This window comes from Oncorhynchus tshawytscha, linkage group LG33 (assembly GCF_018296145.1).
Source record: "Oncorhynchus tshawytscha isolate Ot180627B linkage group LG33, Otsh_v2.0, whole genome shotgun sequence".
NCBI classification, from domain to species: domain Eukaryota; kingdom Metazoa; phylum Chordata; class Actinopteri; order Salmoniformes; family Salmonidae; genus Oncorhynchus; species Oncorhynchus tshawytscha.
Genome location: NC_056461.1, coordinates 35,394,355 through 35,422,208, shown reverse-complemented (window position 1 = coordinate 35,422,208; position 27,854 = coordinate 35,394,355). Strand labels below are relative to the sequence as shown.

General features: G+C 41.5%; 3 protein-coding genes and 1 long non-coding RNA gene across 7 annotated transcripts; all 4 read left to right on the top strand.

Moving 5' to 3' along the window:
* Positions 1 to 520: 520 nt before the first annotated feature.
* On the top strand, positions 521 to 8,349 carry stip1 (stress-induced phosphoprotein 1). Its single transcript, XM_024397977.2, has 14 exons — positions 521 to 778; positions 1,812 to 2,021; positions 2,126 to 2,267; positions 2,383 to 2,524; positions 2,739 to 2,904; positions 3,062 to 3,188; positions 5,071 to 5,173; positions 5,442 to 5,562; positions 5,690 to 5,786; positions 5,952 to 6,076; positions 6,207 to 6,243; positions 6,498 to 6,601; positions 6,803 to 6,978; positions 7,127 to 8,349. Exons 1-14 carry the CDS (start codon positions 770 to 772, stop codon positions 7,197 to 7,199), a joined length of 1,632 nt encoding a protein of 543 aa, XP_024253745.1. The 5' UTR covers positions 521 to 769; the 3' UTR covers positions 7,200 to 8,349.
* LOC112231304 lies at positions 1,023 to 1,242 on the top strand. Its single transcript, XR_002950434.2, has 2 exons — positions 1,023 to 1,163; positions 1,197 to 1,242. It is a non-coding gene; the product is annotated as an uncharacterized LOC112231304 (long non-coding RNA).
* Positions 8,350 to 8,950: 601 nt separating the features above from the next.
* LOC112231288 (fermitin family homolog 3) lies at positions 8,951 to 16,082 on the top strand. 3 transcript variants are annotated; one of them, XM_024397969.2, is made up of 15 exons: positions 8,951 to 9,725; positions 10,402 to 10,526; positions 11,093 to 11,326; positions 11,439 to 11,558; positions 11,692 to 11,860; positions 11,966 to 12,068; positions 12,187 to 12,294; positions 12,419 to 12,553; positions 13,100 to 13,149; positions 13,485 to 13,609; positions 13,884 to 13,990; positions 14,182 to 14,397; positions 14,517 to 14,641; positions 14,757 to 14,898; positions 15,060 to 16,082. In XM_024397969.2, the coding sequence occupies exons 2-15, from the start codon at positions 10,403 to 10,405 to the stop codon at positions 15,237 to 15,239; spliced, it is 1,938 nt and encodes a 645-aa protein (XP_024253737.1). In that variant the 5' UTR covers positions 8,951 to 9,725; position 10,402; the 3' UTR covers positions 15,240 to 16,082. The 3 variants fall into 3 exon arrangements, with proteins under 3 accessions (XP_024253737.1, XP_024253739.1, XP_042167419.1); XM_024397971.2 differs by lacking the exon at positions 8,951 to 9,725 and having other exon boundaries at positions 10,400 to 10,526; positions 11,038 to 11,326; XM_042311485.1 differs by lacking the exons at positions 8,951 to 9,725; positions 10,402 to 10,526 and having other exon boundaries at positions 11,198 to 11,310; positions 11,392 to 11,558.
* Positions 16,083 to 19,886: 3,804 nt separating this feature from the next.
* On the top strand, positions 19,887 to 27,853 carry LOC112231290 (histone acetyltransferase KAT5). Of its 2 annotated transcripts, none has more exons than XM_024397975.2 (15): positions 19,887 to 19,988; positions 20,096 to 20,162; positions 20,590 to 20,658; positions 20,815 to 20,951; positions 21,691 to 21,759; positions 23,215 to 23,397; positions 23,510 to 23,590; positions 24,313 to 24,378; positions 24,635 to 24,883; positions 25,617 to 25,706; positions 25,812 to 25,952; positions 26,042 to 26,135; positions 26,291 to 26,450; positions 26,539 to 26,620; positions 26,724 to 27,853. In XM_024397975.2, exons 1-15 carry the CDS (start codon positions 19,917 to 19,919, stop codon positions 26,856 to 26,858), a joined length of 1,695 nt encoding a protein of 564 aa, XP_024253743.1. In that variant the 5' UTR covers positions 19,887 to 19,916; the 3' UTR covers positions 26,859 to 27,853. The 2 variants fall into 2 exon arrangements, with proteins under 2 accessions (XP_024253743.1, XP_024253742.1); XM_024397974.2 differs by having other exon boundaries at positions 20,815 to 21,077.
* Position 27,854: the final 1 nt, after the last annotated feature.

Here is a 27,854-nt window from a genome sequence, read left to right as displayed (position 1 = left end):
TTGTCATTATGGGTTATTCTGTGTAGATTGATTAGAACAAATGACAATTTAATCCATTTTAGAATAAGGCTGTAACATAACAAAACGTGAAAAAAGTCAAGGGGTCTGAATACTTTCAGAATGCACTGTATGCAGCTTCCATTCTTTATTATAACCCAGGGCTTTCTAAGGGGAGATTTCTCTCATAACTCATTTTGTCCTTATGTTTGTCATACCAGGTCCACTGACAGCATATCACACTCAACTGATGATTATATAAACAACAGCAAGCGTTTCCCAATATCCAGAATGTTCTAGAAAAGAGATGAATCAGATCGATCCTTCTAGAACTAGAATGAATATGGTAATGTCCTTGACTCGACGTTTGTTGTTTTACTCATCGTACTCAACCGCGAACTAGACTTTGATTTGCTGAGCTTTTCTCGATTAACCAAGCTGAACCAATCATACACCAGTGCGCATAAAGCCATAAATATTTCTGAACTATATGGGTAAGCACTTGGGTTGCCATGTATGCAAGCCGGAGTTTAGAGTAACACAGTTTAGTTATCAATCAACTTCATAAACACTTTTATATTGATAAATTATCTAATACACATAACTATATTTAACAAACAATAAAAAAAAAACATCCTAAAGGAAACTGCCACAAAACATTTTTGATCTCAGGTCTTCGCTTTCTTTGTACATAATCTGGCAACCTAGCTCCATATTGTGCAGGGGCGGTGCTTTCGTCTCACAGTAGTTTCTGGAACCTCATGGTTATACCATGGAGAAAGTGAGTAGCAACTCATCGATATTCGGGTCAAAAAACTGTTTCTTCTGCAATATTTACATTATTGTCGCACCGTTTGTGTATGGCGGTCAATTGTAACGCGTTTGTCCTATTTGAAGATTGATAGCTAGCCAGCAAACTAGTTACATTTTTCTACCTCGCTTTACTCAATGCGGACTTCATTGTTACTAGCTCGCCATGTAACGGTAGCTAGTTGGCTAGCTAGCTAGCTAGCTAACCGGTAATGTTAGCGTATTAGCTATGTAGCTAACCGGTCATGTTAGCACATTAGCTTACAAAATAGCTTTCAATTGTAGTTGGCTAATTAGCCGGCAAATATGTTTGGTACAGAACCGTGTGTATTAGTAGCCAGCCGACTTAACTACCGGTAGTTAGCTAGCTAATCAGCTATTATAGCTAGCTAGTTACCTAGCTAATATTACATACGCATGGTCTGTCGATCATCAGAAAAAAAACAAAGTGCAGGCACGAATGACTTCATGCTGTGAAATTGCTAACATTGCTGCTAGTTAACTTTTTCAAGTTTACTAACATGATAATCTAGCTAGCTTCTCCAAATTACTAGTTAGTTGTCTAACTGACTACTAAGTTAGGACATGACTGGCAAGTTAACCAGCAAGTTAAGTTAAGCGTTGGGCAGGACTAGTCAGTCAGCAATCAAACTTGCTATCTATCATATAGCAGTAGCTAGTTCAACTCAGTAAACCACCTTTAACATCTTAGTGGTTCAGCTAGCAGTCTATATCCGTTTAGCTGAAACATGGCAAGGTTCTGAAATATGTAATGGCCTCATAGCATGTAGGTGTCTAGGCTTATTTGGTTGAACCTGACTGCTGGCTCCTAACGTTAGACCATGGCTGCTTTAGGAATCAGATTGTTTATAGAGCTCAAATTGGACAAATCACGATGGCAGTATTTCTTTACTTGTTTAGTAGAAAATCAATATCATGAAAAAGCAATATATTAAAACAGATTTGAATACAGTGAATTTATTCAGGTCCCTCTTTCCCCTCAGGTGTCACAGTTGAAGGATCAGGGCAACAAGGCACTGAGTGCCGGGAAGATCGACGAGGCCATACGCTGCTACACAGAAGCGTTGGCCCTCGATCCCTCAAACCATGTCCTCTTCAGCAACCGCTCGGCTGCCCATGCCAAGAAGGGCAACTACGAGAGCGCTCTGGAGGACGCCTGTCAGACCATCAAGATTAAACCTGACTGGGGAAAGGTGAGACGATGTCATAGCACAGTTGTCCAGAGAGGGTGGCTTGTATTTGCACTAGTTATTGTCAAAAGTGACAAGCCTCATCACCATGATTTGTGTTTGCACAGGGCTACTCAAGGAAAGCGGCAGCCCAGGAGTTCCTTGGACAGTTTGAGGATGCAAAATTGACGTACCAAGAGGGATTCAGACAGGAGCCCACTAATCAGCAGCTCAAGGAGGGGCTGCAGAACATAGAAGCCCGTTTAGCAGGTAGAAATATTTGAACCTGTCATACTTTCACTTACATTATAAAAACAACAATGGGATTTTGTTTGCTTATCATGCGTTTTCCCTGTGTTGTGAATTTCACCTCTTGCCTTACCAGAAAAAAAGATGATGAACCCCTTCTCCATGCCCAACATGTTTGAAAAGCTGGAGAGCGACTCTCGAACCCATGCCCTGATGAAAGATCCAGAGTACAGAGCGCTTTTGGAGCAGCTCCGGGATAAACCGTCTATGCTTGGCTCGTGAGTATTTCTGTGAACTCCTTTTGTCTTGTTGCACCTGTACATTTAGAAATTTACTGCATTCTTTCATGCTTTTCAGTTTTTATCTTGTATGCTTTTCAGTTTTTATCTTGTCTGACTGTAGTAATAAGTACCAGAACACAACATTCCTTTGTAGCGCTTGTGAATTTCCGGTGATCTAATTCAAGTACACTGTCTGTCCTTCAACCTGTAGGAAGCTCCAGGACCCTAGAGTAATGACCACCCTATCGGTCCTGCTGGGGTTAGACTTGGCTGGCATGGATGAAGAGGAAGAGCCTACTCCTCCCCCACCTCCCAAACCCAAAGAGACTCAGCCACCCCCTCCCAAAGAGGAAGACTTACCTGCGAACAAGAGACAAGTAAATATATTGCTTTATAAGTAATCCTATAGTCCTTCACAGTCTGGGACAATGGTAATTTGTGCATGTATCTCCTCAGCACCCTCACCGATTTGTGGGATTTCTTGCCCTCTCGGCATTGTTTTTAACAGCGTAAATGTCCATTGTGCTTCCATAGGCTCTAAAGGAGAAGGAGCTGGGCAACGAGGCGTACAAGAAAAAAGACTTTACCACTGCACTGGAACATTATGAAGAAGCCCTCAAGCATGACCCAACCAACATGACATATCTTTCTAACCAAGCAGGTATACAATCATCATTGTGTATACAAACAGAGACAGATAATATTGTGTAAAACAGAGTCTGGTGTTCTGTGTGGATAGGCCACTGGGAGTAAATGGATACGACTGCAATCTGGTCAAAGTGATGACAGACACAGAAGCCCAGTAGTTTAATTATGAAACAGAGTATACATGTTTTTTTTTTACCAGGTAAGTTGACTGAGAACACATTCTCATTTACAGCAACAACCTGGGGATTAGGTACAGGGGAGAGGAAGGGGATGAATGAGACAATTGTAAGCTGGGGATGATTAGGTGACCATGATGGTATGAGGGACAGCTTGGGAATTTAGCCAGGACACCAGGGTTAACGCCCCTACCCTTAAATAAGTGCCATGGGCTCTTTAATGAACACAGAGTCAGGACACCCGTTTAACATCCCATCCGAAAGACAGCACCCTACACAGGGCAGTGGCATGTTTTTTTTTAGACCTGAGGAAAGCGTGCCTCCTCCTGGCCCTCCAACACCACTTCCAGCAACATCTGGTCTCCCATCTAGTGATTGACCAGGAACAACCCCGCCCAGCTTCAGAAGCAAGCCAGCAGTGGGATGCAGGGTGGTATGCTGCTGTAGTAACATAAATAGAAAATTACTATAATGTAAATCCAATAAACAATATTACATAAACAGTCATGTCAGCAATTTCTATACGCAAGTTACAAAAGGAGAAAATTAACACACCATAATTCCTCTCGAGAATTAACATTAGTTACACCAACTGGTAGGCTAATCACATAATTGTACAAAAATGGTAAGGGAATTGGTGAAGAAACTTACCCCTCTACATACACATTTATTGTATGTACATATAACAATGGCTACAGGAATATTATAAAAGTTAAATAAGTATTTTTTTTCTGACTTACAAAAACAAATATCCCTGCAAATTAAAACGTTAGATCTCCAAGAAAGCCAACGAACTCAGATTTTTTTATATTTTTTATGCTAACGAGTGGTTGCTATGGTGAATAATCCAATAATAATTGGTAGGACACATGAAAGGGGCTTCCGAGTGGCGCAGTGGTCTAAGGCACTGCATTTCAGTGCTAGAGGCGTCACTACACCAGCCATGATTGGGAGTCCCATAGGGTGGCGCACAATTGGCCCAGCGTCGTTAGAGTTTGGCCGGGGTAGGCCGTCATTGTAAATAAGAACTTGTTCTTAACTGACTTGCCTAGTTAAATAAAATAAAAAGGATCTCTAAATGAAAAATACTGTTGGATTGATAAAATGGCCTTGAAGATCTAATTAAATTTAGAGGATTCTAAATTAATATCTTAATATTATACATTGAGTGAATTCTAGAATCTTCCCAACTCAGTGCCTTGTTGGGCTCCTATTTATAGTTGTCTTAAATATGCTAATAGAGGTTCATATTTAATGAGTTAAACTTGTAGTTTTCCTCCATTTAACAAATTGTCAAGTTGTATTTATCTCAGAAGTATGTATATGGGGAGAATTGTCATATTATATCCATGATAGAACTAATTGGCTTGATCAGAATCAAATGCGATTAACTGAGTGAATATCTCTACCCCCTATTCCTGGGTACAATTTTCTATTTCCATACGATTAAGGGCAGATAAAGCAGCATAGCATTTTACCAATTTGTGTGGGTCCTCAAGTCATTTTTCAGAATAGATTTGTCCTGCTTTTAAGAATAATTATTAACTACTGCTACCATAGCAGTAGTTTATGGGGATCTAATAAAATACTATCTTAGCTTACCATCATGCAGACAATGTCATATGATTCTTATATGCATAGTTTTTATGATCTGTAATATTTGATTGGATAATGAGGTGCTTTCTAAGGTGTCTGCATTTGTCTGTTTTCCCATCCCAGCTGTGTTCTTTGAGAAGGCTGAGTATGAGATGTGCAGGGAGCTGTGTGACAAGGCCATCGAGGTGGGCAGAGAGAACCGGGAGGACTACAGACACATTGCCAAGTGAGTTCCTCGTTCCTCAATTCACTGAAAATAATTACGCGTGAGTCACCCTCTAGGGTATAAACTGCTGGGAGTCTGAAGGGGACTGTTGCACACGGTGTATGAGGAGAGATTAGGTCTCCTGAATAAGCAGCCAATTAAATCCTTGTATTCACCATTGGCAGGTCACATTTCGGTAATGGTGGGCTCTGCTACAAACCGGCGAAATGGAAGGTCAGAGCTTGAGTCATCTGTGCTTAATGTCTCTATCCCTATCCTCCTCTCTCAGGGCCTTGGCTAGGGTTGGCAACTCATACTTCAAGCAGGAGAAATACAAGGAAGCAGTCCAGTTTTACAACAAGAGTCTGACAGAGCATCGCACCCCTGATGTCCTTAAGAAGTGCCAGCAGGTACAGAGAGTGTTGACCCTATTGAATGAGGACTGTCAGGGTAGATTATGCTGGGTTCGATAACGACTCTTTAACCAGTCTGTTAATCACCGTCCTGTCACTCTCACCATCCCTTCTATGTCTGCAGGCGGAGAAGGTATTGAAGGAGCAGGAGAAGCTGGCCTACATCAACCCAGATCAGGCCTTGGAAGAGAAGAACAAGGGCAATGAGTCCTTCCAGAAAGGTGTGTGTCTGTGAAATGGAGGATCTACAGCGGTTGAAAGTATTAATTATGTGTCATGCCTGTGTGTACTCTTAGTGGTAAGATTTCTCTAGTTGTCTTCATACCATTTTAGATTCTGGTAGTGTTAGGATATCTGACATGCTGTGTTTATTCTCTGTTCTACAGGAGACTATCCTTCAGCCATGAGACATTACTCTGAGGCCATCAAGAGGAACCCCAATGACGCCAAGCTCTTCAGCAACAGAGCTGCCTGCTACACAAAGCTGCTGGAGTTCCAGCTTGCCCTAAAGGTACAGCACACCTGACTATTGTGGTGCCATGCATGTATATGAGTTTTATCCTCATTACTAACTAATAAAGTGGATATCAAGTGTTTATCAGTCAAAGGACTAGGACTGATATTTTTTTCTCTCTTTTTAGGATTGTGAGGACTGTATCAAACTTGATCCTACCTTCAGTACGTATTGAACTTTAAAACCTTTTTACTTTAAAATGAAATGGTCAGTCCACCATTTAATTGATTTAGTACATACAGGCCTCCTAGCTTTTCTAATAGCAGCCATGTTTGTTTTGCTCTTACTTGATTTTGGGTAACCAGAAAACTGAAGATAAATTGCATCTTGAAAACTTGACTGCTGATGTGCAATTGTTTGAACTGTATCAAACCTAGGCCCTTTAAAAGCATAGACTTCATCTAACTTCTCTTCACAGTAAAAGGGTACACGCGCAAGGCAGCTGCTTTGGAGGCCATGAAAGATTTCTCTAAAGCGATGGTTGCCTACGAGAAGGCTCTGGAGCTGGACTCTACTTCCAAGGTACAGTATGACAGATTTACATTGGTGCACTAGCAGGATCTCCTTTACCAACCAACTCTAAAAGAAACTGAATGTTAAGTTTATTTTGTATGCGGTTTCTATTAAACATTAAGCCATGGCTTATGGTCCTTCTACCTTGTTTTGTTGGTGTCACTGAGCGGACTGAGGCTAACAGTTAAACCATCTCTGTTCCGAGTGCAGGAGGCCACGGAGGGCATCCAGCGCTGCATGATGAGCCAGCACGTGAGGAATGACGACAGTCCAGAGGACGTGAAGAGGAGGGCCATGGCTGACCCGGAGGTGCAGCAGATCATGAGTGACCCAGCCATGCGCATGATCCTAGAGCAGATGCAGAAGGACCCACAGGCACTCAGCGAGTAAGCAGGCCAGCTCCGCAGCTACACATTTTACACACTCACTGTCTACATAGTATACAACGCATGTACCATAATCACACACTGTAATTGGCCAAATGAGCTTGAAATTGAGTTAATTTGTTATCTCTTTCTCCCTGGACCCTTTCAGTCACCTTAAGAATCCAGGCATTGCTCAGAAGATCCAGAAACTGATAGATGTGGGACTGATAGCCATCCGGTGAGGAGAACAGGGCCAGAACCCATGAAGAACCAACCGCAAGACCACAGAGGATCAAGATGCCATTCCCTTAAGATATAACCCCCCCCTCTCCCTTATACCCTCAAAATGATACTGTATGCCATCTCGCCCAAACTTCAACCAACAAAGGGTTTCATTTTCTTTGTCCATTTTTACGGCCTTAATGAAATTGTACTTAGTGTCTTCCTCATCACAGAACTCTATGAAACAAATCATTTGATTGGGCAAACTTATCAAACACCTATTACTGGAGCAGCAGACCAGGCTAGAGCTTTGGTTGGCACAATGACACTGCATTCATATCAGTGCTGCAGCTTACAACAAAACAAGTAAAGTTCTATTTGGGTGTTGAACCATGATGTCAAGGTGCAATATGACTGCTTCATTTTTCTCTTCCTTTGTTTATTTTAAGACTGCTGAGACCAGCAGTCTTAAATAACTGTAGGGCGCCTGACTAAGATTTCTCCCTTTCTGGACAGTATATCTTTCATAAATTCAGGTCAATGTAGTTGTGCTACTGGTGTACAGGCTTACGATCTCATAATACTGTGCTTTCCAGATCTTTAGAAATGAATGTTGCTTGGTCATGGAAGTACTGATCTTGGGATCCGCATTGGATGACAGCTGTGTAAGTTAAATGGTGATTTAACTTTTTTGAATATCTTCTCTCGTCATGAAACCCCTTTGACTGGTAATACAGAGCAGAGAGAAGTGTTATCTCTAGTTGGCGCTTGTATTAAAGCTCTTCTGCTTCACATGGCGCACAAAAAATCTACCAGCCAACAACTGCAGGATATTGTTTCTTAAGACCTTTAATGTCATACTCAAGGATGTTTTGTTTGTCAGATTCTGACAGTAATGTGGGAGGGTTGTGTTAAAATATATGTACTGTTCCCCAAGCTTTTTTTTTTTCTTTCACATTTCACCATAGCCTTGCTATGCTAGAGTTCTTCAGGACTCTGGGTGCCAGTAGACTAGACATGGCAGATTTGAGTCTGTGATTACACAACCAGTCCATTATCAGAAGTGGCACCCACACATGCTTTATGTCAAGACAAATCCCCAGAAGTGTAATGTACAAGTGAAATTGAATCCTGTTCTGCAAAATATATCTGAATGTATTTTTAAGTTAATTTGTGTCTGTGGTTATGTCCTTACTCTTTTCCAACGGGAAGACCCCTCAAAGCATATTAAGATTGTGCTAATCTGCATGGATTTGCAGACTGCTTAATTAAAAAATCCCACTTTTTAAACTGAACAAAAATATAAATGCAACACGCACTAATTTAAAAGATTTTACTAAGTTGCAGTTCATATAAGGAAATCAATTTAAACAAGTTCATTAGGCCTTAATCTATGGATTTCACGACTGGGCAGGGTATAGGCCCAGCCAATCAGAATGAGTTTTATAGACAGAATTAGACCTCATTTTCAGATGATCCTGCAGGTGAAGAGGGCGGATGTGGAGGTCCTGGGCTGGCGTGGTTACATGTGGTCTGAGGTTATGAGACCGTTTGGACGTACTGCCAAATACTCTTCAATGACATTGGAGGCTGTTTATGATAGAGAAATTAACATTAAATTATCTGACAACAGCTGTGGTGGACATTCTTGCAGTCAGCTTGCCAATAGCACACTCCCTCAACTTGAGACATCTGTGGTGTTGTGTGACTACTGCACGTTTTAGATTGGCCTTTTATTGTCCCCAGCAAAAGGGGCACCTGTGTAATTATCATGCTGTTTAATCAGCTTCTTCATATGCCACACCTGTCAGGTGGATGTATTATCTTGGCAAAGGAGAAAGGTTCACTAACAGGGACTGAAACAAATGTATGCACAAAATCTGAGAGAAATATGAATTTTGTTAATATGGAAAATGTCCAGGATCTTTTATTTCAGCTCATGAAACATTACATGTGTTTATATTTTTGTTCAGTATAAATGTATGAGAAGTATTTATCCAATGCCCTGAAAACAAACCTTGACCTTATGACAAGACTTGCCATTTTTATACATCTTAACCTTGAATCTATCTTAAACTCATGATTTGCCTCTCATTAACCACTAGAGGGCATTACTCACCAAGCCCTCAGGAGTGTCTCAAATTCACCCTACCTACCCGTTCACAAACTAGCCAAGTTCTCATCATGATATAAAAAATGGTTGCATACATATTTTAGATGGCAACTAATCAAGGTGTTCTAACTATCCCAATTCCAATATGTGTTTACTAGTTGATTTGATTTGTATATCCTATGCGTAACTATTGTCTCACATGTTTCTCAGAAACAATATCTGATGATAAACTCCCCCTTAAAGAAAAATGGCATGTAAAAGCGGAACAGTTACCGCTCTCTTGACATTTGCTCACACACAGGATGAGACCGCAGCAACTAAGACGTTGTGAGAGAGACAGGAGGAAGTAACAGGCAGATTTCACAAGCTGCAAAGAAAGACAGAGGGCACCTATTGTTTGACTGAAGAAAATTAGTTTGGGACTTACAACTAGGTAAGGGAACAACAATGTCCTGTCAGGGCAGAGAGTACAAGTATGCTATATGAAAATAAAGACAGGGTGATGTTGAGGAACAGATTCTGAATAGTTAATTACTGATGTAACATTTTATTATGCCTATGATAGTCTAAAAGTAAAGAAAGGACGGATAGAAAAAATTGGATAGGAGTATGGGTGTAATTTCACAGATGATTGAGAAAGGGGTCATTCATTTACAGGAAGTAATACGGTTCTGGTTTCCTATCTTATAATTACAACATAATGAGGTTTATGCTGGTGGAGTACTTCATTTCAATATATTTTAATGTGGGGGTTTGCTAAGAAGGTCACGTGCAGAGCAGACAAGATTTTTCCTGTAGTTTTATTCACTGTATTACCTGATCTCACCCTTTTTTGTCTGATCTAATAACCATACATTGTCTATCAATGTTCAGTATTTCACTTGCAATGAGAAAACAATAATTTTAGATTTCATTGAGAAGAATTTTAATATTGGGTGTTTCTATCTTAAATGTGTTAATACAGATGGATTTATTACCACTATAATACCTTAAAAATGAGAGTTGATCGTTAGTTCTATGATGTAGCATCAGCTATCACAATTAACACCTGATAATTGAGTGATAATTGTCACTGTGATGATGAGTGCTATATTTTCCCTCTCTGTAAGTATGGCTGCCTGGGATCTGTCTGTGACAGTGGAGGAGCTTGGCCCAGAGGCCCCACCCCTCAAAGTTAGCGTGACCTCAGACCTGCACATTGGTGGCGTCATTCTCAAAATTGTGGAGAAGACACGTGAGTTCCCTACCAATGTACACTTCAACTTCCATCCATCTTGGTAGTATATTAAAGACAATAGTATATTTAAGCAACCAGGCCCGAGGGGTTGTGTTATATGACCAATATACCACAACTAAGGGCTGTTCTTAGGCATGACGCAAGTGCCTGGACACAGCTCTTAGCTGTGTTATATTGGCCATATATCCCAAACCCCTGAGGTGCCTTATTGCTATTATAAACTGGTTACCAACGTAATTAGAACAGTAAAAATTAATGTTTTGTACATGGTCTGATATACCACGGCTGTCAGCCAATCAGCATTCAGGGCTTGAACCACCCAGTTTATAATTTCAGATTGCATATGAACATCTATTTCATATACAACCGTGGGGTGTAGAGTATTAAGTTATTATTCCTTCATACTCCACAACATCTGTAAGTCAGACAAAACAACATTCCAAATATCTATGCAAATGAAAACAACAGACTGTACTGTATTTGGAGTGTGAAATATGATCACCACCAGGCACCATAGATGTGTTCATATACATCATCGCCAGACACCTCTCTGTCCACTCCAGAGATAAAGAAGGATTGGTCAGACCATGCCCTGTGGTGGGAACAGAAGCAGCAGTGGCTTCTCCGACCATCCTGGACCCTTGAGAAGTATGAAATCCATGCCGACGCTCGCCTGAGCCTCACCCCCCAGCACAAGCCTCTAAGACTGGGGCTACCCAACGGGACCACCCTGAGGCTTCAGGCCTGCTTCTCTCGTCCAGTCTTCCAAACGGTCATGGAGGTCTGTCATCTGCTGAGTAAGTAAATATATGAAGAAGAGTTCCCACCTAAATAAAGTAAGAGATTCTTCTTATTGTTGCAGATGTTAATCCGTAGCCCCTTACACTGCTTCCCTCTGGTCATCCTCAGACCTGCGTCACCCAGAGGAGCTGTCGTTGTTACGGCCAATGGAGGTGAAGAAAAAGAAAAAAGACAAGGAGGCAGAAGAGGAAGTAGTATACGATCTAACAGGCCTTCGGACCTCATCAGGTAGGTCCAGTCGAATTGGAGGTACACTTCAAATTTCTAAATGGCTGAATAACATTCCGTACAGTATCTTTCACTGTACAGCACATACCAAATACTGTGTAACATATCCTAACTGCATATGTAATAACGACAGGTCCAGCTCACACCCTGTCCAATGGCATGCCTATGCACTTTGCTGACTCACTGCAGACTGAGGCTGTGTATAAGATGTTGTCTGTCAGCCTACCTGCACCTGCTCCTGAGACTATCACCAAGATGCCCCGTCCCACCAGCCTTATGGACAAGGCACAAGTTCACAGCAGGTGCGTGTCTTGTTTATGTGGGCACAGCACACATAGATATGTTTATGTAGGTTACTCTGTGTGATAGAGGGTGTAATTAAATCTGTGTTTTCTTAATTTCATTAGATGGCTGGATTCGTCTCGTTCTCTGCTCCAACAGAGAGTGCAGGAGCATGACAGGCTGCTACTACGCTTCAAATACTACTGCTTCCATGACCTGGATCCCAAGGTAGGCCTGCACCACACTTTCTGAGGGGCTATCGATTATTTCCTTTGTTTACCTCATGGTGGCCATGAATTTGGCTGTGTGTAATCTGTCACTTTATCTGCCTTGTCTCCGTCTCCAGTATGATGCGGTCCGTCTGACCCAGCTGTATGAGCAGGCTCGCTGGGCCATCTTGCTGGAGGATGTTGACTGCACAGAGGAAGAGATGATGCTCTTTGCTGCCCTTCAGGTAAACAACGACTGATTGAAATGTCACCAAAGGTTTTTCCCTGTCTGTGACACATTGCTTCCCTTCTCTTTCACAATGTTATACGTTTGTGTATGTGCTTTGTGTGTGTGTACACTATCCTCAGTACCACATTGGTAAGGTGTCTCTGTCAGAGCCCCAGCCGATGACATCATGTCCTGCCATGGATGATCTTGACTCTGCCCTTCAGTGTTTGGAGGTGAAGATGGAAGCGGAGGAGAGTATCACTGCGGACATGCTGGTTAGTCCCTCTGAGTCGGTAAAGGCTATACGGACACTCCTGACCTGCAAACCAATTTTTCATCTCAGAATTGGTTCAAATGAGGTTAGGGTTAAGGTTAAGGGTTTGGTTAAGGTTAGGGTTAAAGGAAAATTCCACTCAAAAACTATCTTTAAGTATTTGTTTCATTAGTCCATTGTTGATATAGTCCCAAAATGTTTTGCATGTCAACAATCAAGTTTTCAAGATATAGAACTTTCAAAATGCAGAAATACAGCGGTATGATGCATTTAGCCGGTATGATGCATTTAGCCGGTATGATGCATTTAGCCGGTATGATGCATTTAGCATCATATTGCATCATATGATGCTAAATGCATCATACCGGCTGTATTTCAGTATTTTTAAAGTGATATATCTTGAAAACTTGATTGCTGACATGCAAAACACTATACTGTAACGGTCTGTAGCTGTGGCCATAGCCGATTTGTAAGGCAGCAGGAAAGAAGTTGAATTGCAACTGCACATGAAAACACAAAATAGACCTATGATTTTATCTCTACACAGGAAACAATGACGGTAGCACCAGAGCTGCAGGACTACTTGAAAATCTTCAGGTAAGATGGGTTGACAATGTACATCATTGTTGGCTGGCTGAATGCCCTCTGATTTCAGATCCATCTTTCTGCCGGTGACAACCTTTTCCTGCCTTGGATTTTAGATTGGATATCGATCACGCAAGATATATGAGACTTTCGGATAGTCTTGAGGAGTTTCTATGAGACATACGCATACTCACCCACACACTCCCAAGCAAACACACACTCCGATGCAGCCACAGTTATATTGACATGCACACTCACACACATTCAACTGCATACCCTTTCCAATGTTGCAGAAAAACGTTAGCATTTTAGTAGTACTTTGTTTTATCTCACTTTCTCCGACCTAGACCAAAAAGACTGACACTAAAGGGCTATAAACAGTTCTGGTTCGCATTCAACAACACATCCATCTCCTACTACAAGAGTAAAGAGGAGAGCCTCAAGGAACCCATTCAGCAGATGAACCTCAAAGGTAAAATGCACTGACATACGCTGTTGGGAAACTGCACACCTAGCTACATGCACATATACTCAGCCCACATTTTCGCAACCACACAAGCTGATACCACTGCAAAGATGTGTACATACAGCATCTATTCTAGTACGTAGAGCTTCAGAAATGACGTTTGACACAAGATTTCACTTCTGGGTCAATCAATATTATTGTAGATATAATGAATCGCTGATGACTTCAATAAGCCAAGTGAGTCTAACCTGGCCACTTAAGACACTGTTGTGCTCCCCAGGCTGTGAGGTGGCCCCAGACGTTAGTGTGGCTGGTCAGAAGTTCTGCATCAGACTGCTGATCCCTGGGGCTGAGGGCATGAACGAAGTCTACCTACGCTGTGAGAATGTAAGGAACTCAACTCTCAGCTCACTCTGTTTAGATAATTCTTCCCATGAATGAGAAGCTATTCATATCATCCTATGCAGCCTTTTCCAAGGAATAGACTCAACTGCTACATATAAATGTACTAAGTCCTGCTATGTCATGCTCGGCTATGGTATATTTCCATCTTATGTCCATTAATCTCCTGTCACTAGGAGCTGCAGTACAGCAGGTGGATGGCAGCTTGCCGTTTAGCCTCCAAAGGGAAGACACTAGCAGACAGCTCTTTCTCTAGTGAGGTGCAGAATATCCAGTCCTTCCTGGCCATGCAGCGAACCAACCCTGGGGCCAATACTGCTCAGACTGATGACAGCATCAACACATACAGCCTTGTATCCCCACGCTACCACAAAAAGTACAAAGCCAAACAGGTAAGAGTCATGGTGATCTGGGGGAAACTCATGTAATATTACAGAATGTACGATAATAGAATCAACCATAACGTTCAAACTTGACTCCAGTGATTCTAACCATTCCTCTGTTCTGTCAGCTAACTCCACGCATCCTGGAAGCCTATCAGAATGTGGCCCAGCTCCCTCTAACAGATGCCCTCCTCAGGTTTCTTCAAATCTGGCAGGGTCTACCTGACTTTGGGGTGTCCTATTTTGTGGTGAGGTGAGTACTTGTCCTTTTGTCAAATATTTTCCATCTATCCGCCTTGTCAGCATAGCACTACATCTTTTCTCACTTGAAATGACCCAAGTTCTACACATTTCCTGTATAATCACAGGTTTAAGGGATGCCGTAAAGATGAAGTCCTTGGGGTCACCAACAACCGTCTCATCCGCATTGACCTCAGCATAGGAGATGTGGTGAAGACATGGAGATACAACACCATGAGACAGTGGAATGTCAACTGGGATATTCAACAGGTGAGACATCTCACTGTCTGCCTAATGTGTCTTCATCTATATCTTACTAGGTCTGTCTACTGTATTGTATCAAATATGTACCAACTAATTATGACTTAAATGTTTATCTGAAGAAGACCTATAAGTGGAATCGATTGTTAAACCTCTTTTCTTTATTCCAGATGGCCATTGAGTTCAATGGCAATGTTAACATTGCCTTCAGCTGTGTGACTGCAACCTGCAAGATTGTGCACGAGTACATTGGGGGCTACATCTTCATGGCCACACGCACCAAAGAGCAGGCCGAGGTGTTGAACCAGGAGCTCTTCTTCAAACTGACTGGTGGTCATGAAGCCATCTAAACATCCATGAATATCTGTATCTCAGAATGCACCTCTTCATGGTTTTACGTTACATGGACATGCAGTATTAGAACAGGTTGTCAGAGTGACCAAGACTTTCAATGGGAAACTGGTCAGTTGAACACGTTCTGCATAGGCTACCATTTCCACAATTGTATTGTTATTACTCAACCATACAATATGTTTTTCTGGCGTTATAAAAGTCCATTTAGTTTTCAAATGTTTGTGTATTTTTGTATTGAAATGTATTCAATAGGCTACATCAATAATATTAAATGAATGGCAAGCAAAACAAATGGCTTATTATTTGCTCTGTTGTTGTGGTTGTTAAAAATAATAAGATGTAAAAGGTGCACATTTATCACCAAGGCATAAAGCCTGATGGAAGGATGGAGGCCATAGAAGTCTGACGGAGGAAACTTTTTGCCCACTGCAGATGGCTATGTCGGTTTTGTTGTTGTCATTATTTCGATTTTTCAGGGGGTTGCAGCAACACCCCTACTTCCCATGTCTATGAGGCAGGCCTACATTCACAGTCAGACAAAGGCTGTTTTAGGCTTATCTCACAGGACTGAATAATTCAGCTTTATTAGTTTAAATTTTTATTAGTCGTACATTGAGCTCCAAAGTATGTTTTGTTGTTGTTTTGGCTCTGTACTCCCACACTTTGGATTTGAAATGATAAGTTCAGACTGTCAACTTTAAATTTAGGGTATTTTCATCTAAATCTGGTGAACTGTTTAGAAATTAAAGCACTTTTTGTACTTAGTCCCCTCCATTTTAGTGGGCTAAAAGTATTAGGACAAATTCCCTCATATGTGTATTAAAGTAGTAAAAAGTGAAGTCTTTGGTCCCATATTCATAACACACAATGACTACATCAAGCTTGTGACTACACATCTGTTAGATGCATTTGCTGTTTGTTTTGGTTGTGTTTCAGATGATTTTGTCCCCAATAGAAATTAATGGTAAATAATTTATTGTGTCATTTTGGAGTCACTTTTATTGTAAATAAGAATAGAATATGCTTCTAAACACTTCTACATTAACGGAAAATCCTGAATGAATCGTGAATAATGATGAGTGAGTTCATATATCCTACCCCAAAGACATGACAGAATTCTTTGGGGGTATGGTATTTGTGCATATGTAATTTTTTCACTCATCATTATTCACGATTAATTCAGGATTATTCCTAATAATGGTAGCATCCACATTAATGTAGAAGTGGCTGGCCTTCTAGGCAGAGTTGCAAAGAAAAAGCCATATCTCAGACTGGCCAATAAAAATAAAAGATTAAGAACACAGACACTGGACAGAGGAACTCTACCTAAAAGCTCAGCATCCCGGAGTCGCCTCTTCACTGTTGACGTTGAGACTGGTGTTTTGTGGATACTATTTAATGAAGCTACCAGTTGAGGACTTGTGAGGCGTCTGTTTCTCAAACTAGACACTCTAATGTACTTGTCCTCTTGCTCAGTTTATTTTATTTTAATTTTATTTTACCTTTATTTAACCAGGTAGGCAAGTTGAGAACAAGTTCTCATTTACAATTGCGACCTGGCCAAGATAAAGCAAAGCAGTTCGACAGATACAACGACACAGAGTTACACATGGAGTAAAACAAACATACAGTCAATAATACAGTATAAACAAGTCTATATACAATGTGAGCAAATGAGGTGAGAAGGGAGGTAAAGGCAAAAAAGGCCATGGTGGCAAAGTAAATACAATATAGCAAGTAAAACACTGGAATGGTAGTTTTGCAATGGAAGAATGTGCAAAGTAGAAATAAAAATAATGGGGTGCAAAGGAGCAAAATAAATAAATAAATTAAAATTAAATACAGTTGGGAAAGAGGTAGTTGTTTGGGCTAAATTATAGGTGGGCTATGTACAGGTGCAGTAATCTGTGAGCTGCTCTGACAGTTGGTGCTTAAAGCTAGTGAGGGAGATAAGTGTTTCCAGTTTCAGAGATTTTTGTAGTTCGTTCCAGTCATTGGCAGCAGAGAACTGGAAGGAGAGGCGGCCAAAGAAAGAATTGGTTTTGGGGGTGACTAGAGATATATACCTGCTGGAGCGTGTGCTACAGGTGGGAGATGCTATGGTGACCAGCGAGCTGAGATAAGGGGGGACTTTACCTAGCAGGGTCTTGTAGATGACATGGAGCCAGTGTGTTTGGCGACGAGTATGAAGCGAGGGCCAGCCAACGAGAGCGTACAGGTCGCAATGGTGGGTAGTATATGGGGCTTTGGTGACAAAACGGATTGCACTGTGATAGACTGCATCCAATTTGTTGAGTAGGGTATTGGAGGCTATTTTGTAAATGACATCGCCAAAGTCGAGGATTGGTAGGATGGTCAGTTTTACAAGGGTATGTTTGGCAGCATGAGTGAAGGATGCTTTGTTGCGAAATAGGAAGGGTCTGGAAGGAGAGTTTACAGTCTAACCAGACACCTAAGTATTTGTAGTTGTCCACGTATTCTAAGTCAGAGCCGTCCAGAGTAGTGATGTTGGACAGGCGGGTAGGTGCAGGTAGCGATCGGTTGAAGAGCATGCATTTAGTTTTACTTGTATTTAAGAGCAATTGGAGCAATTGGTGCCTTTCTAAGGTCTTCGAAAGCCAAGTCAACAAACAGATTACCGACCATTTCGAATCTCACCATACCTTCTCTGCTATGCAATCTGGTTTCAGAGCTGGTCATGGGTGCACCTCAGCCACGCTCAAGGTCCTAAACGATATCTTAACCGCCATCGATAAGAAACATTACTGTGCAGCCGTATTCATTGATCTGGCCAAGGCTTTCGACTCTGTCAATCACCACATCCTCATCGGCAGACTCGACAGCCTTGGTTTCTCAAATAATTGCCTCGCCTGGTTCACCAACTACTTCTCTGATAGAGTTCAGTGTGTCAAATCGGAGGGTCTGCTTTTCCGGACCTCTGGCAGTCTCAATGGGGGTGCCACAGGGTTCAATTCTTGGACCGACTCTCTTCTCTGTATACATCAATGAGGTCGCTCTTGCTGCTGGTGAGTCCCTGATCCACCTCTACGCAGACGACACCATTCTGTATACTTCCGGCCCTTCTTTGGACACTGTGTTAACAACCCTCCAGGCAAGCTTCAATGCCATACAACTCTCCTTCCGTGGCCTCCAATTGCTCTTAAATACAAGTAAAACTAAATGCATGCTCTTCAACCGAACGCTACCTGACCCTACCAGCCTGTCCAACATCACTACTCTGGACGGCTCTGACTTAGAATACGTGGACAACTACAAATACTTAGGTGTCTGGTTAGACTGTAAACTCTCCTTCCAGACCCATATCAAACATCTCCAATCCAAAGTTAAATCTAGAATTGGCTTCCTATTTCGCAACAAAGCATCCTTCACTCATGCTGCCAAACATACCCTTGTAAAACTGACCATCCTACCAGTCCTCGACTTTGGCGATGTCATTTACAAAATAGCCTCCAATACCCTACTCAACAAATTGGATGCAGTCTATCACAGTGCAATCCGTTTTATCACCAAAGCCCCATATACTACCCACCATTGCGACCTGTACGCTCTCGTTGGCTGGCCCTCGCTTCATACTCGTCGCCAAACCCACTGGCTCCATGTCATCTACAAGACCCTGCTAGGTAAAGTCCCCCCTTATCTCAGCTCGCTGGTCACCATAGCATCTCCCACCTGTAGCACACGCTCCAGCAGGTATATCTCTCTAGTCACCCCCAAAACCAATTCTTTCTTTGGCCGCCTCTCCTTCCAGTTCTCTGCTGCCAATGACTGGAACGAACTACAAAAATCTCTGAAATTGGAAACACTTATCTCCCTCACTAGCTTTAAGCACCAACTGTCAGAGCAGCTCACAGATTACTGCACCTGTACATAGCCCACCTATAATTTAGCCCAAACAACTACCTCTTTCCCAACTGTATTTAATTTTAATTTATTTATTTTGCTCCTTTGCACCCCATTATTTTTATTTCTACTTTGCACATTCTTCCATTGCAAAACTACCATTCCAGTGTTTTACTTGCTATATTGTATTTACTTTGCCACCATGGCCTTTTTTGCCTTTACCTCCCTTCTCACCTCATTTGCTCACATTGTATATAGACTTGTTTATACTGTATTATTGACTGTATGTTTGTTTTACTCCATGTGTAACTCTGTGTCGTTGTATCTGTCGAACTGCTTTGCTTTATCTTGGCCAGGTCGCAATTGTAAATGAGAACTTGTTCTCAACTTGCCTACCTGGTTAAATAAAGGTAAAATAAAAAAAAATAAAAAAAATTGTAAACAAGAATTTGCTCTTAACTGACTTGCCTAGTTAAATAAAGGTTAAATAAATAACACATAAATAAAAAGTTAACATGAACTTTATGAATTATGATGCATGTATGTGGCTCATGTGTTTCTTTTGATTACATACTGTTTTAAATGTCTAAAAAAGTGACGTCAGTTGATGAAGGTTATCTCATAGAACAAAACGTCTCCTACGCCTGTGTTCAACACATATCTTATTTTCGTCATTTATAAAATAAAACTACAAAAACGCCATTAATTTCTACATAGGTTTTGTCTAACGAACCATGGCTGAGTTAGAGCCTACAAAAAGACGCCATTAACATATATCTCTACAATGGCACAGATACAAAGATGAGTCCTCTATGTATGTCCATTCCCCCATAACTCCTTGCGCGCGTCTATGTTCACAGATGACCAAAATGGCGGATTCGTCGGTGGGTACTCGATAATCCCAAATTGTTATACAATTACAACGTGTATGTGTAGATGTGTGCCCTCGACTTTCATTAATATACATTTTCAATATATTTTCTTTCGACAGGTCGATGTTATCGAGGGCTGTCGGCTCCCTGTTCTCCGAAAAAATCAGGAAAACGAAGACGAGTGGCGTGAGTGTTGTCTCTTGGCTACCGCTAGTAGGGTAGCTAGCGCTACGCTAGCTGCATAATAAAACAACTGTCATGGCTGAATGTTTGAAAACACAAGCGGCTGGCTACGGCTAGTGGCAGATCGGAAACAAATGCGCTGGTTGTGTTTTACGGGGATTTAAAAATGCTTTCTACTTGTGTGTGAACGCTAGCTAGTTAGCTAACTACGTATTTTGATAGCGTGTGAATGCTGAAGTTACAGTTAGCTAGCTAACGTTATATTCACATGTTGTGTGCGCTGTTCGTATTTAGAATATAACGTTAGCTAGATGGTGTACTTGGCTATCTAGCTAGTTTCCTACCTAATGTATAAATTGGGACCGCGAAGGTGCTCATTGCTTGGATAGGTATCGATATCTGTCATGTCGTGTGATGTTTTTCTTTGCAGCCCTGGCTGAAATTCTCAGTGTGAAAGAGATCCCTGGGAGAAAACTCTACTATGTCCACTATATTGACTGTGAGTAGCCTATGCTTCATGTAATTCAGAGTGAATGTGATTGTAATGTTCTGTCATTGCCACCAGTGATCTTAACAGTAGAAGCACATGTACCAGTATGTCTAAATGTGGAAAACATTTGACTAGATGTGTTTGTGTCTCTGCTTGTGTTTAAAGTCAACAAGCGTCTGGATGAGTGGGTTACTCCGGAAAGGCTTGACATGAAGAAGCTCCAGTTCCCTAAGAAGGAGGCTAAAACGCCTACTAAGAACGGGCTTCCGGGTTCACGTCCCAGCTCCCCAGAGAGAGAAGTGGTAAGAGCAGCCGGAACTGGCCCCCAACATCCCCCCAGCCGGCCCCCTCAGCCGCAAGCCCAGCAGAAGTGTCTACCCACCAAGACTTCTATACCAGACTTTCAAGTGCTGCAACAACAAGTTCAGGTTTGGCAGTAGTGTCTTAAGCCCAGTCCTGGGAATTGTACTCTGATGCTGACAACTAACATTGTCATTGTAACCTAGATGTTTTTTTTTTGCAGTTGTGCTTAATACTGAGATTTTGGACATTCATCTTGTTTAAACCTGTCCACTAAAGTACAACCTATTTTGTGAATACCATCATTTGGTATATAGTCTTTTGAAGCTATGATAATTTGTTGAAATTAGACTGGTTGAAATTATTTATAGACCTTTGTTAAATGAAAATGGCACAATTGGTGCTTCATAAATTATTTCAAAGATCTTATCAAATGAAATCTCAGGTGGCTTATTCAAGATTTCTGGTCTTGGCTCTGTGAGGAGACAGAGGTGGCAAAATAAAGCACTGGGGGATGTATTTCTTCTGTTTTATTATACACTGGCTTAAAAAATCATTCTCAGGCATGTGCAAACCACATGTTTATTTTCAACTGCTCAAAAATATGCTGTCTTGACTGATTATGCTTCTATTACAATATTTAATGGATAATATGATTAGTTCAGGTGAAAAACGCAACTCAATGCTTGTGGAGTTTTGTGTGACTGTCAGTTAATCCTCTTCCTTTCTGTTCAAATTCAGAGGAAGAGTCTTGATCTCAACCTTCAGACTGCCACAGCTCCTTCCAGAGGCAAAACCCTGCCCACACCGGTACAGCTTCAAGTTACCCATTCTACAGAGATCCATGATTAACTACTGTTTTGTCCACAAAGTCAGAATGGGTTCATAGCTAAATTTGAATACTAACAACAACCAAATTTAGACTCACTCCAGCTATTTTTGAACTTACAGATGTATAATTCTAAAATCAAGGAAAAACATCTTGCGAGTAGATCAGTGCTCAGACTGGTCGATCTCCAACACATTCCTAGTCGATCACCAAACATTTCTGTAAAAAAAAAACGATCAAGCCTTGCGTTCCTATTTTTATTTTTATTTTTTTTCATTTGTTTTGCACTGATTGCAGTAGGTGCACTTGATTCAGCAGCCCTAGCGAAGGTAGAACTCAGCCTACCACAGCCTACCGGGTAGGTCCAGAGAGAATATCAAGTGTACCTATAGGTCTACCGCTGGCCAAACAGATAACTCGGATCATGTCTGCACAGTTTCCTCGAGCCATAGTCTAAAAAGAAGCCTCGAATGCACAGCAAAGTTGATACTGTGAGATTTCAAAACTTTTAAAACCTTGACGAGAGAGACAAGTACAGCAAAGAGCTGCTGTTTTTGAGTAAGTTCTTGATCAGCACTGTCAATACTTTTATAAGCCATAATCCGTGTTCTCCCTACTTCCACTCACGCTACAACCAGCACTGAAGCTGTAATGAATGAGTACAACCAGCACTGCAGCTGTAATGAATGAGTATAGTAAAGTGTTTTCCGATAAGCTTGCGTTATTATTAGCGGCTTGCCTATTAAATTTTTTTGGAATATTTAACTTTTTCTGGTCATAAGAGTAACAACATTAATTGGTGCATGAGGCAGAAATAATGCAGTGTGACTTGAGTATCGCCATCAGCTGGAAGACCATGTTCCTTTTCTGAGCGGAGGGAGGGAGAGGAGGGAAGGTGAGTCAGGTAAGGCAGCCTCACCACTGCTTCCTCCTTCCGTCAGACTGAACATTAGATGCAGGCCAAAAAAAGCTAATTATTATGCTCACTCAACTTGTTGTGAGACTAAGCTATCAATTACCAGTGTTTAAATATAATTTCAAAATGTTCTGGGAAGAACATTGGCTATGCTTCATTTTCCCTACCAATATGCGGTGGTAAAGGAATTGGGCCTATAGCCTTCTGCACTAACATCATTGCTACAGAACTGTTTTTAATTGGTTAATGTTGCATAGGCTTTAAAAAAGTGGTGATCTCGGCTTGCATTTTGACTCAAAGGTTTGTGACCTCTGGAGTATATGATAAATGATATTGTTGACTGGGTTTTTTTCCCCCCCGGCCCTAGAATATGACTGGTAATGTAAAAGATGGCTATAACACCTTGGTTATGCCTGTGGTGTGGTTGGCATTTGAAATTCCATCAACATAATCTTAAGAGATTAATTAAATGTCTCGGAATGAGTTTTTTTCATGTCTGCCCATGTTTCGCCTCATACAGAAGAGGAAAGCAGAGTCTGTGTCCCTGGCAACACAAGTGTCCCCGGCAACCCCCGTGCCATCCTTGCCAGGTTTGGCTGAAGCCTCCCAGGTGTCAGTTTACCCTGCTGTGAGGGACACCAACACTTTCAACCTCAAATCCAACGCCCACGATGATCACGAGCAGCTTACCTCACTCACGACGGTACACCAACATTTTATAACTTTGCCCTTCTGTAATGATCAATCTCTAGCCTCCCACTATTACTGTGCATTTGTGTTTTGATTTCTTATCCCCTCTTTTCAAATCTTCCCAGAATGGTACTGCCCGTCGCCCCATGCCCAATCAACCAGGCAGGAAGAGGAAGCAGCCCCCCAACTGTGGGGGAACCGATGAGGTATGGAACACTTAAGGGATGATGACCATTTGTTTCTTTAATCGACTCATTAGTTGCTCTTGTTTCAACTGTAGACCATCTCTTCTCCCATCATTCACATTTATAGATTGATGCACTTTAGCATTATACTGGCATCAACAATTCATTCTTATGTTTTTGGAAATTGCATCAGCTTCCTTTTTGAGTTGAAACGCATCAAAAATGAATCCGATTTTCACACAGGATAAAGCACAATAATATCCAGTTAGTGCTAGGGTCCTTACTACATTGACAAGTTGAGCTGGGATACTGGACTAGTGTTGATTCTTACTGTCCTTGACCTATATGTCTATCTTTCATGGTTATATGGTTTCAGTTACAGTCATCTGTTTCAGAAGCCTGTGTTGGCATCAGGACAAGCACATTTTCAACAATTTTACTTGCAGCATTGTAGTGATCGTGTGAGGAAGCAAAATTGGGTTTTACATAATTATCTGTGTGAACTCAGGAATTATCAGCTATTGTGATTTATTTCCTTCCCTTTCTGTTTAATGTTAAGATATCCCTCCCCAAATTCACAAGGAACGAAAGAACAGGTCAATATGATATATGAAGAAATCTCCCTGTTGACCTTTAACCATTGAATTGTCCTGTATTGGTATAATTAGTGTAAAAGTGAATTATTTTCCATCCCTCTTAAATCCGTGTCCAAAAGCCCTCTAATCTGCTTGTTTTTCTGCTAGATAATTAAGGTTTTCCAGTATAACAACAGCCCTCGATGTGCCAATGTCTATCTGCCGCCAGGAGAGGTCTGTCTCATTTCCTTCTCATTGCCTGTGTGTCTTTGTTTCTGGAATTATTTTAAAGGTTTTGGCCTTCGATCAGACCTTTATTTCATATGAGAGCTATTTCTCAGTGTCTGGTTTTGTTTAGCTGTAAAAACTACCTATGTTTAATCAATTATTTAATTTGAATTTATTGGCTTTTGTTTGGACAAGGTTCTAACACAATGCATCAGATATGGAATACTGTTGTTCTCTTCCCTTTCCTACTATTTTGTGTCAGGACTCGCAGGACAGCTCCGATGGCATCCCCTCTGCCCCTCGCATGACCGGCAGTCTGGTGTCGGACCGTAGCCATGACGACATTGTCACGCGTATGAAGAACATTGACTGCATTGAACTGGGCCGCCACAGGCTGAAGCCCTGGTACTTCTCCCCCTACCCACAGGAACTGACCACATTGCCTATTCTCTACCTCTGCGAGTTCTGCCTCAAGTACCTCAAGAGCCTTAAGTGTCTGCAGAGGCATCTGGTGAGATGCTACATTAGACTATCTCAATGTAATGTGTGTAATACCATCACTAGAGACAGGGTTGCTGTGCAGTCATGGTATTGTTTGAGCTACAGAAGCCCAGGGGTCAACTAACCAGCTAGGCTGAGCTAAGGGATATAGCTACACAGAGTATACAAAACATGAATGTTCTTTACATTATATAGACTGACCAAGTGAATCCAGATTAAAGGTATGATCCTTTATTGATGTCACTTGTTAAATCTACTTCAATCAGTGCAGATGAAGGGGAGGAGACAGGTTAAAGATGGATTTTTAAGCATTGACACTATTAAGACATGGATTGTGTATGTGTGCCATTGAGGGTGAATGGGCAAGACAAAAAAATGTAAGTGCCTTTGAACAAGCTATGGTAGTAGGCCCCAGGCGCACCGGTTTGTGTCAAAAACGGCAACGCTGGTGGAGTTTTCACGCTCAACAGTTTCCTGTGTGTATCAAGAATGGTCTTCCAGCCAACTTGGCACAACTGTGGAAAGCATTGGCGTCAACATGGGCCAGCATCCACTTGACACCTTGCAGAGTTCATGCCCTGACAAATTGAGGCTGTTCTGAGGGCAAAAGGGCACAACTCAACATTAGAAACGTGTTCCTAATGTTTGGTATACTCCGTGTATATGTCCACTAGGGGGCTTGGATACAGATCCACCATGTTTATGCATGTGATCCCATATTATTCTCCTGGTCTCTCATCTAGACCAAGTGTAATCTTCGGCATCCCCCTGGCAATGAGATCTACCGCAAGGGCACCATCTCCTTTTTTGAAATAGACGGCAGAAAAAACAAAGTGAGTAAAGTCCATGATCCTCCCAGCTGCATGGTCACCCCTCGTTATTCTAATGAGTTTCATTGAGATTCTCGCTTCACAACTCATTTCTCCCATGTTTGCCAGACATACTCTCAGAACCTGTGTTTACTGGCCAAGTGTTTCCTGGACCACAAGACGCTGTACTATGACACCGATCCCTTCCTCTTCTACGTCATGACAGAGTACGACTCCAAGGGCTTCCACATAGTGGGCTACTTCTCCAAGGTACACTGAACTTCCCTTATATCCTGGTATTAACAGGTAAACATCCGCTGCTCACGAATATCAGCAATAATCCTATGATCTGTGCACAGGAGAAAGAGTCGACGGAAGATTACAACGTGGCTTGTATTCTCACCTTACCTCCCTACCAGAGGAGAGGCTACGGCAAATTGCTCATTGAGTTCAGTAAGTGACATAACTGACTTTATAAATATTGTATCTCGGTGTAAATGTGTACAACCATTGTACTTCTACCTCTGTGTCAAAATTATCTGTGGGAGTGTTGAAATGTGGCCATTTGGTATGCCGTCACTAATTGTCTTGTTTCTGTTGGTCTTCAGGTTATGAGCTGTCTAAGGTAGAGGGGAAGACGGGCACACCAGAGAAGCCTCTGTCTGACCTGGGGCTGCTCTCCTACCGCTCCTACTGGTCCCAGACCATCCTGGAGATCCTCATGGACCTCAAGCCTGACAATGGGGAGAGGCCTCAGATCACAATCAAGTATGACTGTCCTGTTCTCTGATTGTTTTCTTTTTATAGCTCAAGTTGCTTCTGTAACCTAATATCACATTGTCTTGTATATTTCCAGTGAGATCAGCGAGATCACCAGTGTGAAGAAAGAGGATGTCATATCTACACTTCAGTACCTAAACCTAATAAACTACTATAAGGTGAGCGATACTAGAGAGCAGGGGTCAGCACTGTACTTTTAGCTGTTAATGGAACATTCTTGATCAGTATATTTGAACCTCTTCTCTCCCTATGGTTTCTCAGGGCCAGTATATTCTGACTCTTTCAGAGGACATAGTGGAGGGGCATGAGAGAGCAATGCAGAAGCGTCATCTGCCCATCGACCCCAAATGCCTTCACTTCACCCCCAAGGACTGGAGCAAGAGGGGCAAGTGGTAGAACTCTGTCTGTTTCTCCTGGTGCCACTCTCCCTCTTACCACAGACTTTCCTGAAGCAATCAGGATGGAGAGCACCACAGGTCTCCTCAGAGGGAGCTTCAATAGATGTATTTTTTCTTCCCCCTAATTGTCATCGGACCCTTTTTGTTGAAGATTTAAAAATGAACAAGAACTGTTTATTACCCATGTTTCATCTCACTGTTCTGTCTTTGACACAAGTAGATCAATTTTCTTAGTCTCAAAGTAGGAATGGTCATAATTTCAGATTGTGGACTCCTACCCTCGGTTTCTTCAACAGAGTGTACCAGGAAGGTGAAGGCAGTCTTGGACTAGTCAGAATATGTACTCATGTTAGTGAAAATCACTCCGTTAATTGTTTTGGATGTAATCCTGGATTTTGACTACACGTCCAGTTTCATTGATCCAACACACAATGAGAACTACAGATCTAACTGTGCTTGTAATTGTATATACACTATCCTGTTTTATAAATGATTTTTAAAGTGGTGAAGCATTTCTGTATGTCAAATGTAATGTGCGGGGATGCTCAGTACAGAAAATAAGCCATGTCGAACTGTTACAAGAATGTAAATGTGGATACATGTACAGTTCTGTCCTTTAAAAAAAAAACTTGAATGTAAATGAACATGTTTGGCACTGTGTGTGTCACTTAATTTAATTACTATTTACTGTACATTTGTGTGTATTAGGAATTTGTAGTAAGTGATTCATACTTTTTTTGTGTTGTCACTACTATTTGGTCATTTCCCTTCATATTTAAGTGCAAATTCAACATGGATTTGTTTTACCTTTTGTATTATCTGAACAGTGTAAGGGGTTTGTAAGTGGTTTAGAGTGTGGGAATGGGCGATTTAAATAAAAAAGGTAACATTTTTGGCCACACTGAAAGGCTATAAATCTAACAAACATGAGCTTTTATATAAAAAGCCTAAAGAGATGGATTTACACATATCTAATAAACTAGGGCACTTTTAC

Coding starts and splice junctions, on each gene's coding strand:
- stip1 (XM_024397977.2), top strand. Junction 5,174..5,441: donor GACTACAGACACATTGCCAA/GTGAGTTCCTCG, acceptor CTCCTCTCTCAG/GGCCTTGGCTAGGGTTGGCA. Junction 6,244..6,497: donor CAAACTTGATCCTACCTTCA/GTACGTATTGAA, acceptor TTCTCTTCACAG/TAAAAGGGTACACGCGCAAG.
- LOC112231288 (XM_024397969.2), top strand. CDS start 10,403: ATGGCTGCCTGGGATCTGTCTGTGACAGTGGAGGAGCTTGGCCCAGAG. Junction 13,150..13,484: donor GACTACTTGAAAATCTTCAG/GTAAGATGGGTT, acceptor TCTCCGACCTAG/ACCAAAAAGACTGACACTAA. Junction 13,991..14,181: donor TCTACCTACGCTGTGAGAAT/GTAAGGAACTCA, acceptor TCCTGTCACTAG/GAGCTGCAGTACAGCAGGTG.
- LOC112231290 (XM_024397974.2), top strand. CDS start 19,917: ATGTATGTCCATTCCCCCATAACTCCTTGCGCGCGTCTATGTTCACAG. Junction 24,884..25,616: donor AGTGTCTGCAGAGGCATCTG/GTGAGATGCTAC, acceptor TCTCTCATCTAG/ACCAAGTGTAATCTTCGGCA. Junction 26,136..26,290: donor CAAATTGCTCATTGAGTTCA/GTAAGTGACATA, acceptor GTTGGTCTTCAG/GTTATGAGCTGTCTAAGGTA.